General features: G+C 53.7%; 1 protein-coding gene across 4 annotated transcripts in view; it reads left to right on the plus strand.

Annotated features, from left to right (window-relative positions):
• TMEM63C (transmembrane protein 63C) overlaps positions 1 to 15,493 on the plus strand; it is a 38,032-nt gene that overhangs the window by 19,831 nt on the left and 2,708 nt on the right. For 3 of the 4 annotated variants that reach the window (XM_069858587.1, XM_069858589.1, XM_069858590.1), the window contains exons 2-21: positions 3,525 to 3,640; positions 3,891 to 4,111; positions 4,495 to 4,574; positions 5,645 to 5,732; positions 7,688 to 7,725; positions 8,141 to 8,283; positions 8,603 to 8,654; positions 9,080 to 9,188; positions 9,629 to 9,702; positions 9,805 to 9,885; positions 10,013 to 10,133; positions 10,220 to 10,353; positions 11,539 to 11,661; positions 12,158 to 12,311; positions 12,866 to 12,972; positions 13,808 to 13,894; positions 14,343 to 14,408; positions 14,526 to 14,688; positions 14,932 to 15,037; positions 15,247 to 15,414. In XM_069858587.1, coding sequence (XP_069714688.1) covers positions 3,905 to 4,111; positions 4,495 to 4,574; positions 5,645 to 5,732; positions 7,688 to 7,725; positions 8,141 to 8,283; positions 8,603 to 8,654; positions 9,080 to 9,188; positions 9,629 to 9,702; positions 9,805 to 9,885; positions 10,013 to 10,133; positions 10,220 to 10,353; positions 11,539 to 11,661; positions 12,158 to 12,311; positions 12,866 to 12,972; positions 13,808 to 13,894; positions 14,343 to 14,408; positions 14,526 to 14,688; positions 14,932 to 15,037; positions 15,247 to 15,414 — 2,101 coding nt within the window. In that variant the 5' untranslated portion in view covers positions 3,525 to 3,640; positions 3,891 to 3,904. The remainder of the gene's footprint in view (positions 1 to 3,524; positions 3,641 to 3,890; positions 4,112 to 4,494; positions 4,575 to 5,644; positions 5,733 to 7,687; positions 7,726 to 8,140; positions 8,284 to 8,602; positions 8,655 to 9,079; positions 9,189 to 9,628; positions 9,703 to 9,804; positions 9,886 to 10,012; positions 10,134 to 10,219; positions 10,354 to 11,538; positions 11,662 to 12,157; positions 12,312 to 12,865; positions 12,973 to 13,807; positions 13,895 to 14,342; positions 14,409 to 14,525; positions 14,689 to 14,931; positions 15,038 to 15,246; positions 15,415 to 15,493) is intronic. The other variant, XM_069858588.1, reaches the window with a different exon arrangement.

Raw genomic sequence — 15,493 nt, forward strand, 5'->3', positions numbered from 1 at the left:
CCAGTGGCTTCAGGTGTCTTCTGCTCCTGAAATTGCTCTGTGCAGTAAGACTCTGGCATTGGAACAGCAGTGCTGGGTGGAGAGACAGGAACCAGTTGGGTTGTGTGGGTGAAGGCTTCCATTTGGAAAGCCTGTGGGCAGGAGAGCTTGGAGTAGGAGATACTAGCACCATCTCCAGGAGGAACTCATTTTGTCCTCCAGGAGCAAAATATCTGTTACTGGGGAAGAGTGCAGCAACAAGGACTTGACAAGGAAAGACAACCCGTACTGATGCCTGTGAAAATCCCCCTCACCCTGCCATCCTCCAACAGGATGCTCCTCCTACAAGCGTGCAGACAGAGCCTAGAAACAAGCTGTGTGCTCTTACTGTTACTGCTGGGTAGTGGAGTGGTGGTGGCAGAGAAGGGACTCGGAGGTTGCTAAGAGCCTCCTTGTTTATTTGGTGAAGGTCCAACAGCTTCCTCGGTCAGAGACACATTCTCCCTGTTAACAAAAAGGCAGTGAATTATTCAACAGCTGAAAATGCCAGATGGCGATGGCTCTGCTGCTTACTGAGGAGGGGAGGGAGGGAGACATGCACATGAGGAGAACAGATTGAGAGCACCTCCATCGGAAAGGGTTGACCCGGCCAGAGGTCTCGGTGGCCCAGGTGGTTTCACAGCTGCCTGCTGGCAAGCAGGAGGCAGGCCAGCCAGGGCAAACAGCTGCTGCTTGCCAGAGTGGCCCACTCATTTCCTTTGGGTCTTCCCTTTTTGGAGTTCCCTCTTCAGGGCTTGTTATCCCAACAGGGTCATTCATGCTGAACCTCAAAGTACAGGACCCCCGACCCCAGCTAGCAGGCAGGTCATGATTGAAGGCCCTACAGTGAGGCTTTGTCAGCCCATCCCTCACTTCAGACCTGGCTGCAGGGATGGTACTTCGGTTCCAAGTCTGCTGGGGTGCCTTGTGGAGCATATCTGAGGTGACTTGGCAGTTCTTTTGGGAACCACTCTAATAGTCAGTGTCTCAGCTTGGGCTGTGGTGTCTCCAGACACCATGGACCGGCCACATCACTATGTATATGGCTAGGGACCTATGAGGAAAACTAAAGATGCTGTAGGCAGCACAGGCAGATCTGTAGCAGACGCTGAAGCCCATGCGCCAGGTGACCCTGCACCCTGTGAACAGTAAGAGGGTCAGCCATGGGTCTGCATGTTCTGGGGATATTGATGCCTGTAGTTCATCAGCTTCTAACATCCCTTTGATGCACCTATTTAGGTAGCCAGATGCCAGCCTAACCTCATAGTGGAGTGAGCCTCAGGAACTGCTGGGCTTGTAGCCTTGGTCCAAGCATCCCAGACACTCTTTGGCTTCCAGTGGAGATTTTTCTTTTGGCTGGAATTTATGCTTCAGAAATTAAAAATATATGAAGTCACCATCTGTGTGTGTTTAATTTGGAAACTGCAGGCACCAAGAGTAGTTCTTAAGTTCTTCAACCCTTCTGAGAGTTTGGCTTGAGAATACCTTGGGAATCCCTGGTGTCCACCTGATTGCATTTGTCAGGCTGTCAACTCTGTGTTTGAAAAAACGTCTGTCTTCCTCAGTCTTTCCTTTCCCTGGACAAAGAGTTCAAAGAGACTCAGTGTCTCAGGCACGTAACCTGTATCAGCTCCTGTCCCAGCACCTCCATCCTATGGGCTCTGTTCAGCTGCAGGATAGGGATGCCTAGGCTCCTCAGGAGCTTTGGGACCGAATTAATCTCCTCAAGCAGGAAGCTGCACGGTCTAAGAGAGAAAGGCTGAGGCTACAGCAGTGAATATAAAACCACGTGCTGCAGTAGTCTTCCATCTGTCACACTGACACAGCAGAAGTATGTTTCCCAACAAAAGCAAATCCATGTAGAGCTCAGGAAGATCTCCTTTCCAAGCCAAGGCATTTTGTGCGTACTCTATCTGTACTGCCCAAGGACCTCTCAATCAGATTGCTGCTGAAGAAGAGTTGATCTTGTCTGATCTTGGTAGGAAAAACCTCCACCACCACTGCATCTCCAAGTCTCTGGAGGTGCTGGCAGTCTTTGTTTGCATCCTCCTCCATTGCTTAATCAGACCATGGCTCCTGCTTCTCTTCCTCCATGCTGTCCATGTGGGCTGTGAGCATCCTGCAGCAGGGATCAGCTGTTGCTGGGTGACTGCAGCGGCTGCACCAGGGTCCCAGTTGTGGCTGGAATACAGATTAAAAAGGAGGGAGAGGAATGACCTCCCAGTGGCTTGAATACAAAGCTCACAGGAGTACATGTTAGTAAGCATGCTGAGCTTTCCTGTGGCCTTTGCGCTGGCCACAATATACTGGTCACAACATACTGTGCTCAGCATGTCTGCAGGTCAAAGCACTCATAGAACTCCATATAAACTTCAGTTAGGCCAGAAGATGTTCTTGTCAGGAACACAAGTTCACAAGAACAGAGATGTAGAGTAACTGCAGTTGGAAGGCCCCCCTTGTAGATCATCTGATAAAAACCCTTACTCAGGACCAGACCTACTTCAATATCATATTTGGTTGTTCAAGGCCTCCAAAGATAAAGCTTCTTTGTCGATCTGTTCCCCCCAACACCGGTAACCTCAGTCTTCCCCTGAGCAGGGTCTTCAGCCTCCGAGTTTGGCTACCTAAAAGTACTAGACATTCTAACTTGAGACCTTTTCAGAAGAGATATTAGGGACCCAATCTGATTGCCATTTTTAAGCCCTGCCCCAACAACCTATTAATGGACCGTCATGGAAGCACCCTGAAGACCTTCTGCTGCCCCAGGGTGCACCTTGGTCTCAGCTTGACAATGTGGTTGGTCTCAACGCAGTCATAGCTGTCCTCCTCTGAAGGCCACACAGTTCTTTGGGCACCAGAAGCAAGTGGCAAAAGGTGCTTGAAGGGTGCTCCAAGGAGTGGAGGCATGGCAGGTACATGAGGAGAAGAGACTATGGCCATGTTGTACCTACCCTATGTTTGCTGTGCTAGTTCCCTCTCCTCCTGTCTTTCTGATGAATGCAGTAGAAGTTTGGCACTGCCTTGGCACACAGATCTGTCACATCCCCATGAGTCGCAGCCATGCCGGCTGCTGTAGGGTGCTTGTTCCCAGGGGTCCCAGGCACTGCAGGTTTGGAGAGGGTCCTCTCCTACCTAAATCATGGTGGTAGGAAACGTTTTGGAAGCAAGCCACAGTCTTGGCCATTAATGTCCTTTAGGTGTTTCCTACCAGTGAGGACTGTAGCCTGCGATATCAGCTCCTGAGGAAGTTGGGAGAAGCCTGGCATTTAGAGTTTTGAGAAGCTGATTCTTTTGAAGACATCAAGTCGTCTTGGAAGGAGCAATTATGCTCTGGTGGAAAGACAGAAGGGAGGTCCCACAACTCCTGAGTCACACAGATCATGATGCTGGAGGAGAAGGGAGGGCTTTGGGATGTTCCACATACACTAGATACGTGGCCATGGGAAGCAAAGCAAGTGCAGCCCCAGCAGCCCAGTTGTTAACATCGTCATTGCTCTTATTCTGAGAAACTCAAACAAATGCATCTGTTTCTCTTTCCTACCTGCTGACCACACCAGGGTGGCCATGACTCAACCCAGTTTCTAGGCACTGAGGGCCAGAAGTGGTGAAAGACCTGTCTCAGGTATGACAGACAACCAAATGGCATGGGGTTTATTGGGCTGGGGAAGGGGTATGAGGTAGCTATGAGATTTCTTCAGCAAGACCCCCTGCCCTGCATCCCTGGAAGAGACCAGGACTGAGGAAGCTCCAAGGTCACCAGCCAGTCCTCTATCCTTCCTGCTCTTACTGAGCCTCTCAGAGCTTGTAGGAGGAGCCATGGCCCTTTGTCAAGCAAAAGCCTCTCCATCTGCACCTCTGCTCTTGTGTTGCAGGCTGAGGCCCCGGGATGGCACTGATGGAGAGCATGTACTCAGTGGAGCCGGCACCGGATGGTGCTGGCCACACCTCACTGGATATGCTCAGCTTTCTGGATGCCCTGGTGAACAGCACAGAAGAGCAATGCTTCAGCGCCCGCTCCCGCAGCACTGTCCTGGAAGGACTACCGTTTGGCGGTGTGCCCACAGTGCTTGCCATGAACTTCATCCTCTGGCTGGTAAGTGGGCTAGGAGGGTGTCATGTCCATGGGCATCGCAGCCTCTGGCTGAGGTGTCAGACTGGCTGTGAGCACAGGTGAGCATGTTATGTTTGTGCTGATACACGAGTGCGGGCAGCACACTGATTTGCCTGGCTGTTTGAGGGAACTGGAGTGAGTGCAGGGGACCAAGAGTTTTGCCCACATCATGATGGGCAGCAGGTGGCACTTGGGCTGCTCAGCAGCAGCAGTAAGATTAGAGAGCAGGAGCAGTTTGTCTTGAGGCAAGAATTTTGCATGAGCTTGCGCTCATGAGTGGGAAAACAGAAAGGAGAGATGTAAGGAGAGCCTGTGGGGTTATACACTGCAGTGAAACTCTTCACCTCTCCTCTTCCCTCTTCTAGCTTCTCCTCCTGATCTTCTCCTGCCTTCGGAAAGCAGCTTGGGACTACGGGCGTCTGGCGTTGCTGATGGACAATGATAGGTGAGCAAGATGCAAGGCCACTCTGGGTGATGGCTCCACCCTCTTCAAGAGGGTTGGCAGGAGGGCTGGTGCTGTGGAGTGGCCCATGGAAAAGCTCAGCAAGTGCTCCTGTTCCTCCTTACCACTAGGAATGGTCTGGTTGCCCTTGCCTATGGTGGCACAGGCAGCACCTGCTGCAGGGAGAGGGAAAGCCTGAGCCAGCTTTCATTCTCTTTTGCAGTCACCGTCTGATGATGGTGCTCTCAGTACCTGAGAGAGCATTGTCCTGGGAAGGACAGAGGCCCAAGAGCTGCATTTGGGTGGGAACTGAGCCACTGCCTCTCTCCCACCATTGTGTTGGAACAAATGAGGCTAGCCAGTGGCAGAGGGAGACACACAGCTATAACTCTTTCGCTCTTGTCACCAAAGCAGCTTGGCTGATGCAGAATCTCACAAAAAATACTGGTGTCAGAGTGAAAGCAGAGCCCAGATCTGATTTCCAGGAAGGCTATGCTGCCCACAACTGCCTGGATGCCAGAGCACAGCTTGCCTCAAGCAGCAGAGCATCTTTCTTTGCACAGACAGTTGCACACAGGAGGGGATCTCTGAAAGGCTGGGCAACATGCAGGAGCAAACACTGTAAAAGCTCCTCTCCTGCCTTCTCCCCTCTCCAGCTCCTCTTGGGCTCAGGCTCTGGAGCTGAGTCTGGCAATGGACAGGCAATATTTCCTTTCACCAAGGAGATCAAAAGGGCAATCGAGACTTAAAATTCAAGCACGGATTACATTCCTTTTACTGTAATGTCATTTGAGGGCTGAAACCAACAGAATATAAAAATCTGATCCAGCAGGCTGTATGCTCCCTCAGCCACCCTGCAGTGGGCCAGAGCCACAGAGAAGCTGTGGGGACTTATCAGCGTGGAGGAAGCAAGATGCAGCAGTAGCCGCTGGTCCAATCCTAGAGTGGGATGCAGGGAGGGGGGAGGCATTTCCCAGGCTGCTGTCGTAGCAGAAGCTTCCCCGAGAGTGCTCATCCTCTTCCATCTGCTGCTTCTCTCCTGTCTCACCTCTCCACTTCTCCCCTGCTTGCAGTTTGACATCACTTTTCTATGGAGAGCAGAGTGAGAAGGAGAAGTCTCCGTCAGAGAGCAGCCCCCTGGACGCCGACAACAAGGACGTGGTGAGTGCTGGCAGTTGTGGCAGCGGCTGCTCTTTGCCAGAAGCCCGGGTCACAAAATAAATGGGAGAAAATAAACCCTCCAGAGTGGAGTTTCCTGCCTGACACCCTTTAGCAGCGAGGTATTCCTGGGAAAGCTGGAGGGCTTCTTTGTCCTAGCTTGGTTTGAGGTAGCTGTCCTGAGTGGCAGCTTGAAGGGCTTGCTCGCACCAGGGTGAGCATCTCCTGGCTTCATGGCCATCCATGCTGGCCACAGGGACCTAGTCAGAGGTATGGCCAGAGCCTTGCTCTGGGTGCTCACCAGGACCTTTCTGGCCCTGGGAGGGCGTTCCTCAGGATCACACCTCCATCTCTGCCAGTGTGGTGGGCTGTGGGGGCTTTAAAGTCATCTTTTATTTCTCAGGCACAAACTGGGCTTTGCTAGGTGCAAGCACGGACCGACACATTTTGCTGTCTGTTTCTTTCCCTTTTTTGACAATAAAAGCTCAAAAATCAGTCACTGGTGTGACTGAGAAAAAATAACAGCACTTATTTAAAAAAAAAAATAGGCAGGAAAGGTAAAGAAGCAAAATTCTTGCAGGTGGCAGGAAGCCTGTTTAAAGACTCAGTACTGTGTGCTCTGGGCAAATGAATATTGCTTGTCAAAGAGTATGTAAGTGAGAAGGACCACAGGGAACATGAACACGGCTAAAGAGGAGATTAAGGGGAATTATTAGAAGTTAGAAGACATCCTTTTAAAAGCCAAGCTGTTCCCAAATGAGGAAAATCTGAACTCTGCTAGGTTAAATGTAAAATACACAAAAGAGAGGGGAAGAGGGGTTTGAAGGGAAATTTGTAGAGAGCATAAAAGCAAGTACTGTATTTTTCTTCACATGTGGGGAACAGGAAACCTGGCAGAGGGTTTGTAGGGCTGCTAGATGTTGAAGATAGAAATGCTTGCTGGAAAAGGCGTAAATGTGGCAGGAGAGCTAAATAAAATTTTGATGCCCGTATCCAGTGAGGAGAAGCTCCACCAAATTCCTGCCTGGGAGTCCTTCTAGGGAAGCATCAGAGCATTCTGCTAGCAGTTGGGTGGGGGATGGGGTTGCAATAAAAGTAGCCTAACGAATTCCCATTACTGTCACAAATTCCCAGGAGCAGGCATGACACTTCTCACACACCCCAAGACAAATATCCATGCTATTGACTGCACCTCCTTACTGCAGATGGGCAACCTGGAGAGCTGAGAATCGACTGATAAATGCTGGTTTCTCAGTAGGGTTTCTGGAAAACCCAAGAAATTATAGCCCAGGGGGTTCTCCAGAGCAGAGCGCCAGGGCGAGGCATAGGAGGGGAGTCAGTCTGGTAAGGGAATCCCATAGGATTCTGCCTGTGGTCCCTGCTGTCCAAGGTCAGCATAAACCCTTTGGAAAGGGGGCAAAGAGCAGGGGTGCAATGGCTGGGTGTTGTTCAGTACAGTCATGACAGGGAGTACTGCAAAGGCACCTTGAACTCGCATGAACTCCAGTGTTGGTAAAATGTAACATAATGAATAGGGGAGAAAAATTCTAATATTGCATGTGCAGTGACAGAAAATGAACTATTACACAAGATCTTGGCATTGTCCAATATCACCCTATGGCAGTGCTGGCTCAGTGCTTAATAGTGGTCAAAAAAACACATTGCCTGTTAAGGACTGTCAGAGAAGGCACAGAGGAGGGAGCTGCTGGAAGCTGGGAGCCTGTGTTACAAAAATGTTCCGTGTTTCTGAAGCAGCTGCATTTGGCCACTGCTGCAGACAAGCCACTGGGCTGGGCATCCCAGGCACACAAACCTGGGGGCTGTCTCCATTTGCTCAGCCCCCTGGCCCCACACACCACACCACCTCCACACACATCCCCAGCACCTGCCGTGCCCCAGCTTCTCGCCAGGAAGGTGAGGGTAGTTGCCCCCAGCTCACCCTGACTCTTTTCTTCCAGGGATTCTGCTCCTGGCTCCTTTCTATCTACCAGATGAAGTAAGTGTGTGCCCTCAGCATCCGTGCCCCACTGCTGCCTGTCCCTGGGCAATGGGTGCCTGCAGGTGGTCACTCACCACAGAGAACTGCTGGGTCCACTGGCAGAAGCAAGCCCTCCTAAAATATCCCCTTGGGAGAGAGAGCACAGGGCTCACCTCTGCATTTCCTCCTGGACCCTGGCTTCTGTCAGGGGCAGAAGAATTTCAAACTCTCCGGGTAGGAGCTGGCCCTATAATGGGATGGCAGCCTGAAGCCCGCTTGTGTCCCTTGTGTCCCTGTGCCTGAATGCCTTGTGCCACAGGCAGGATGCCATGAGTTGGTGTGGGTTATGTGAAGCTGGGACAGCCAGTGTCCCCAGGGTAGGAGGCGATGGGGAGGCACCACCAGCACTCACCCCAACGTGCCTCTCTCCCAGGGATGAGGAGATTCAGAGCAAGTGTGGGATCGATGCCACCACCTACCTCTCCTTCCAGCGGCACCTCCTGGTCCTGCTGACACTGGTCTGTGTGCTCTCCGTGGCTGTCATCCTGCCCGTCAACTTCTCGGGGAACCTCCTAGGTAGGTGTTTCCTCAGTCACGGGTCACGGGTTGGCGTAGGAGCTTGGCAAGCTTCCCCAGTTTCAAGGCAAGCACCATGCCCTGGGGATGGAGGGCAGAAGGACCCCTCTGTTAGAAGCTCTCATGTGTGCAGAAACCCACCATGGGCTGTGGGACAGAGGAACACAAAAGGCAAGGAGTGTCAGGGCAGCAAGGAATTGGTGGGGACCTGGGAGATGGAAAAGGAGGGAGCAAAGACCAGAGCCACTAACTGTGGGAGCATGGACACACACAGTGCGCTGGGTTCCTGTAACCTTCCACTTACCCTCTTCCCCTGCAGGACACAATCCCACCCACTTCGGCCGGACAACTATTGCCAACATCCCAACACAGTACGTGGTTCCACATCTGGAGAGGGGCTGTGGATGCTGCCACTGTGGTGGGGACTGCAGGGAGTGCCCAGGCACAGTGGTCACCACAGTCCCAATGCTGAGGACAAGGACAGGTCCACGTGAGCAGCATGCCACTCACAGTACCCGCTGTGTCTGTCTGCACCACACACAAGCACCATCGTGGTGGCCAGCACACTGGTGCTGCTCGTTGCAGGGATGCTCATCTCAGGGATGATGGGTGACCTCATTTCTGCCAACCCCCTGGATGGTGCCCTTGTTGTCCTTGGGGCAGGGTTCCAGCAGCCACCTCTACGGGATCCCACTGGCTCATGGGGGCAGCTGTGGGTGAGGTGCTGAGCACCATGTTGGTGCATGTACCACACACCTGCTACAGCGCCCACTGATCCCCGCTTCATCTCCTCCAGGGACCGTCTCCTGTGGCTGCACAGCATCTTCGCCCTCATCTATTTCATCCTCACCATCCTGTGCATGGCTCACCACTCTGTCCACCTTGAATACAGAGAGAATGAGAAGGTGAGCAACCACCTCTCCTTCAGCCCTGCCCTGTTCAGCACTAATGGACAACTTTGTGCTTAGCAGAAAGGATGGTCCCAGTAGGTGGGGAGACCTTTAGAAACAGCCTGGGACTGGGCAGGCAGGGAAAGATAAGGCTGGTTTTCTCCAGCTTCTGGAGAAAGCTTGGCAGCCTGGATGCAAATCTTTCTCTCTTATTACCATGTCTCTGGCGATGGAAGCTCTGTTGTGTTTGTCTTTCTGGAAAGTGTCAGCAGCCAACTGTGCCCCTGGGGTCTGGGATTGGATGTTGAGGATATCTGTGCTGACCAGCATCTGGGTTGGCAGTTGGTGCCCCAGCTCACCTCTGCCTTCCCGGCAGCTGGGCGAGTAGGATTGCAGTGAGATGGCCCACAGTCACCTGCCTACCACCCCCCGCACTGCCCCTTTTCCTTCTCCAGGTTGCCCGGACACTAATGGTTACCCACATCCCCAAGGAGATCACAGACCCTTCCCTTATTGTCAAGCATTTCCAGTGAGTAGCAGCGTGCCGCAGCTTTGCCAGGACAGCTGGCAGACAGGTGACAGTTGTCCCTGCCCCCTGGCTTCCAGTGCCACTGTGTCCCTGTGCCCACAGTGAGGCTTATCCCAGCTGCACTGTCACCAATGTCCAGTTCTGCTTCGATGTACGCAAGCTGATGAAGCTGGATGCGGAGAGGTGAGTGGATGCAGGTCCCCACCACCTGTGCAGGTGTGTGAACCACTCTTGCCTGCCTTGTCAAAGGACCCAGTCTGTCTGTGTGCTGCTTCACCAATGATCCTTGTCCTTATTGACTTCCTGGCAGGCGCAAGGCAATGAAAGGGCGACTTTACTTCACCACCAAGGCACAGAAAGAGGGGAAGATCATGATCAAAACCCACCCTTGCGCCCGCATCTTCTGCTGCCAGTTCTGTGGCTTTGAGCAGGTAGGTGGGTGCAGGAAGGGCTGCAGGCGACACATCCCTGCTGCTGCAGCCCAGTGAGCGCAGCAGAGCCCTGGCTGCTCCTGCAGGTGGATGCCGAGCAGTACTACGGGGAGTTGGAGGAGAAGCTTACGGACGAGTTCAATGCTGAGCGCAACCGCATCACGCTGAAGCGGCTCGATATGGCCTTTGTCACCTTTCAGGATGAGCGGATGACAGCTGTGTGAGTGCTCCTCATGCAATGGGCATGGGCACAACCCCCAACCATGTGGCTGCAGCTGCTGCTGTGGAACGGGGGCACTTTGCCAGCTTCTCCACCCAAAGCCAGGCGATGGGTCTCTCTTCTGTGCCTCTGCCACCTGTGGAGATGGCAGCTCTGTTGGGGCTGCAGGAAGGCTCTCACAATAAGAGCAGTTTGATCCAGCCTTGTTCAATGTCTTTGTCAATGACCTAGATGAAGGCATTGAGTGCACCCTTAGCAAGTTTGCAGACGACACTAAGCTGGGTGGAAGTGTTGATCTGCTGGAGGATAGGGAGGCTCTGCAAAGGGATCTGAACAGGCTGGACCACTGGGCTGAGTCCAACGGCATGAGGTTTAACAAGGCCAAGTGCCGGGTCCTGCATTTGGGGCACAACAACCCTATGCAGTGCTACAGACTAGGAGAAGTCTGTCTAGAAAGCTGCCTGGAGGAGAGGGACCTGGGCGTGTTGGTTGACAACCGACTGAATATGAGCCAGCAGTGTGCCCAGGTGGCCAAGAAGGCCAATGGCATCTTGGCTTGTATCAGAAACGGCGTGACCAGCAGGTCCAGGGAGGTTATTCTCCCTCTGTACTCGGCACTGGTGAGGCTACTCCTTGAATCCTGTGTTCATTTCTGGGCCTCTCACCACAAGAAGGATGTTGAGGCTCTGGAGTGAGTCCAGAGAAGAGCAACGAAGCTGGTGAAAGGGCTGGAGAACAGGCCTTATGAGGAATGGCTGAGAGAGCTGGGGTTGTTTAGCCTGGAGAAGAGGAGGCTGAGGGGAGACCTCATTGCTCCCTACAACTACCTGAAAGGAGGTTGTAGAGAGGAGAGTGCTGGCCTCTTCTCCCAAGTGACAGGGGACAGGACAAGAGGGAATGGCCTCAAGCTCTGCCAGGGGAGATTTAGGCTGGACATTAGGAAAAAATTTTTCACAGAAAGGGTCATTGGGCACTGGAACAGGCTGCCCAGGGAGGTGGTTGAGTCACCTTCCCTGGAGGTGTTTAAGGCACGGGTGGACGAGGTGCTAAGGGGCATGGTTTAGTGTTTGATAGGAATGGTTGGACTTGATGATCCGGTGGGTCTCTTCCAACCTGGTTATTCTATGATTCTATGATTCCTATGCCCTTGGTCTGGACCTGACCCCTGTCTCCCTCCTCCTGCAGGATTTTGAAGGACTACAGCCACATCCGCTGCCGCAAGCACCCCCAGCAGTCCTCTGTCACCACCGTGGTCAAGTCACACCACTGGGGCATTTGCTATGCCCCTACACCCAGCGATATCATCTGGTGAACCCCTGTGGTAGAAGGGAGGGAGGAATGGGGGAGAGCAGCCAGGGAGAACCCATGCCCATAGCTATAAGGTGCCTATGGAGCTGTAGGGAACCTGTGTCCTTAATCTATAGGGCACTTACCCAGAGTGATGGGCTGACAATCCCCTCTGTGGCTGTAGCAGAAGTCAGCAGGCATGATTGGCGTGATTACCTCTCGGTTGTCTGGGCTCAGCTGCATCAGGTTTGGGGTAATTGCCAGGCTTTGATTTCTCCAGCCTGACTCCAAAGCCTCCTGGTGGCACAGGCACCCCCTATAGCCATTCTCTGGTTGTGGAGCCTCTGCAGGTGTCAGTGCAGCAGCTCAGGGCTGGGAAGAGGGTGAGCTCAGAGCAGTGGCTGCTGGGTGGTTTGTGTGGGTAGTGGGAGGCAGAGCCTTGGCAAGCCAGGCTGGGAGGCCTGGAACACATTGCTTTTCCTCCACACCATGTCCAAGTCACACTTTCCTCTTACAGGGAGAATTTATCAGTCCGTGGCACATCCTGGTGGGTGCGATTCATCCTCCTCAATATCTGCCTCTTTGTCCTCCTCTTCTTCCTCACTACACCTGCCATCATCGTCAACACCATGGACATGTTCAACGTCACACAGCCTGTGGAGAGCCTCAAGGTAGTCCCTAGGGCCCAACGCCAGCTTTCCCAAAGGGTCTCCATTTCCAGGCTTATACATGGTAGGGGGAGAGCATTGGCTCTACACTGGCCCAAGAAGGTGAGCCATCACTGGGATGGGGGTTCATGAGGTGCAAGGAATGGTCACGTCCCCGATTTCCATCCACCCCCTATCCCTTTCTTGTGTTTCCAGTGGCAGAGCCCTGGGGCATCTGTGCAAACCTGAGCTCTGGTGCTGGTGTCCATGAGGCGAGGCAGGCTGGCACACTGCAAGAGGAGAGGGGTGGGAAGAGCTCCAGGAGATGTTAGGAGCTGCCAGCAGCACATCTCCTTCCAACTCATTGACCTGTGAGCTGTTGGGAGGCAGTGGGTCTCAGAGCATACCTGTGGTGCCTTTGGCTGGCCTCAAGCTCTTATCTCCTTAAACAAATGCTCCTGCTCAGGGAGGGGGTGCCGCAGCCTGCCCGCTGCACCAGGAGGCCCATGGAACTGCCTCCAGCATGGCTGGGCTCTGGCACCGTCCTGAGGAAGTGTCTGGCATATCTCCTCCTGCAGAACCCCATCATCACCCAGTTTTTTCCCACGCTGCTGCTCTGGGCCTTCTCCGTCTTCCTGCCCTTCCTCGTCTACTACTCGGCATTCTTGGAGTCACACTGGACAAGGTAACAGGGCTGGTAACAGGGCTGGCCCCCCAAGGGCTCCCCCAGGGCTGTGGTAGGTGAGAGGAATTTCAGTAGAACTCATGGGACATGACATGCAGTGAGGCAGGCCGCAGAGTGACAGACTCCCACAAAGCCCTGTGAGCGTTGCCTTCCATGGACAGTCCATGCCCAAAGGAGCCATTTCCTTGTCACATCCCTGAACACTTCCAGGCTGTTGACAAAGGCAGGTGGAGGTGGTTTTAGGATGGGTCTGGAGAAGTTTGTGAAAGGGATGGTGTGATGCTGGACTGGCAACAGCAGGGCCATGGCCCTGACTCAAGAGGCACGTCTCAGCTGCACTCCCAGCCCTCCAAGTAATTCAGGATGCTCAGAGTCTCCTAGGAGACTGCCAGGTTCCTACAACGTTCTGTCTTGACCAGCCACTGGCCCCACCCCCTGTGCATGATTTGTTGAGTCTTTGCAGGAGCTTTGTCACCACTTCCCTTCCTTCTCCTGGTGGAAACAGGGGTTTCTGAACCCTTTGTTAGACTCTCAGCTTCTTCTTTTTGGGTGTCTCTGCCAGCAGGGATGGTATGAGTGTAGGGATGAAGGAGATGACAGGCTGGGAGGACAAGAGCATTCACTACAGCAGATTTCCTCATGGTGATTCCACACACAACCCTGGGCTGGGAGAGGCTTTGCAAGCCCCTGTAGATACACAGATCAAATGTACATGGCTAGCTGGGGCTGGGAGTAGTTCCTTGGGGAAGAGCAAGCCCTAGCCCAGCCCCTCTCTCGACCAGCTGCCCTGCCTCAGATAAGTGTAATGGTATTCTCTTGCCTCCCCTCTCCCCAGGTCAAGTGAAAATCAGCTCACCATGCACAAGTGTTTCTTCTTCCTGGTGTTCATGGTCATCATCCTGCCCTCACTGGGGCTGAGCAGGTACGGACCACCTTGCTGTGCTGCTCTCCCTGCTACCCAGCAGCCAAGGTTGCAACCCGAGCCCCTTGCCTCCCGCAAGCCAGCCCCAAAGGGCTAAGGGCCAACCAAGTCCACTGAAACCAGGTTCTCTGGGGAGGAAAATGCTTACTCTTTAGCTGTGCTGAGCTGCTCCCACAGACAGAAAGTTTCCCTGTGGAAGAGGGAGGCAGTGCAGCTTGCCAGGCTTGGGGTCAGCCCTTCAGCAGCTCTTGAAAGGACCGGGTCAGGTATCCACGTAGTCCTGACCTCAGAAATCCTTACTGGCCATGGGGGTCCCATGAGGTAGAAGGCGCTGCTCTGGCTGCGTAGGTCCTGCCCGGGGCAGGGGAAAGTACATATTCTCTGAGTGACCTGATACTGCTCTGTGGATCCTCCTCTTTCTGAGCTGCTCCTCCTCTCTCCCTTCCAGTCTGGACCTTTTTTTCCGCTGGCTGTTTGACACCCACTTTTTGGATGAGGCCAATATCAAGTTCCAGTGAGTAGCAGGGAGCTCCTGAACCTCCTGGGCAAGTGGGAGCACTGACACCAGCCCCCAGCAGCTCCACCAGCCACCTGCCTGAGCTTCCTCTCACCCTCCATGTCTCCGGGGCAGGTGTGTTTTCCTCCCAGACAATGGCGCTTTCTTTGTCAACTACGTGGTCACCTCCAGCCTGACTGGGACAGCAATGGAGCTGCTGCGCATCCCAGGCCTCCTTGTCTACACTGCCCGCCTCTGCTTCGCCAAGTCCGAGCCAGAGCGGCTCCATGTCAAGCGGGTATGTGGCTCTGGTCACCTCCAAGTCTAGGCGACCCCCAGAACAGCAGGGACATTCGTGCTGGACAACTCAGACTGTCATGGTCCTATGGGGAGGCTTGTGGGGACAAGCCACCATGCAAGTGGTGCTGCTGGTTCTGGCCCCACAAGACTAACAGGAGGTAGTTTTGTGGGCCAGGGTACAAAGGCAAGGGCAGATTTTGTGATGGCAGAGGCAGTAATGACGCTGTTGGTTGTGCCCCAGAGCCAAGCCTACCAGTTTCAGTTTGGGCTGGAGTATGCCTGGACCTGTTGTATCTTCTCTGTCGTCATGACCTACAGCATCACCTGCCCCATCATTGTCCCCTTTGGTGAGTAAAATCCCGTAACCCTGGTCCCGTTGCCCCCAGCCTTGCCCAGAACAGCCTGTCCCTGCCACCAGCAGTGGTGTGGGATCATGAGATCCCTGTGTGGTACAGGAGGGCACTCTTGAGCATCATCTCCTGGGGCTTCCCTGCTGTCCCTGTGACCTGGCTGGCCCCATTGTCCTCCCCACAAACAACCCCTGTCCTCCTGCCAGGGTTGCTCTACATGCTGCTCAAGCACATGGTTGACCGGTACAACATCTACTACGTGTACATCCCCACCAAGCTGAACCAGCGCCTCCACGTTGCTGCCATCAGCCAGGTCATGGTGGCCCCCATCCTCTGCATGTTTTGGCTGCTCTTCTTCTCTGTCCTGCGCCTCGGTAGGGAGAGCTCGGGTCAGCCCCCCACCACTGCTGAGGGTCACATCTAATGTTTAGGGGGATGAGCCGCCCATGTCAT

This window comes from Phaenicophaeus curvirostris, chromosome 5 (assembly GCF_032191515.1).
Source record: "Phaenicophaeus curvirostris isolate KB17595 chromosome 5, BPBGC_Pcur_1.0, whole genome shotgun sequence".
Taxonomy (NCBI): Eukaryota; Metazoa; Chordata; class Aves; order Cuculiformes; family Cuculidae; genus Phaenicophaeus; species Phaenicophaeus curvirostris.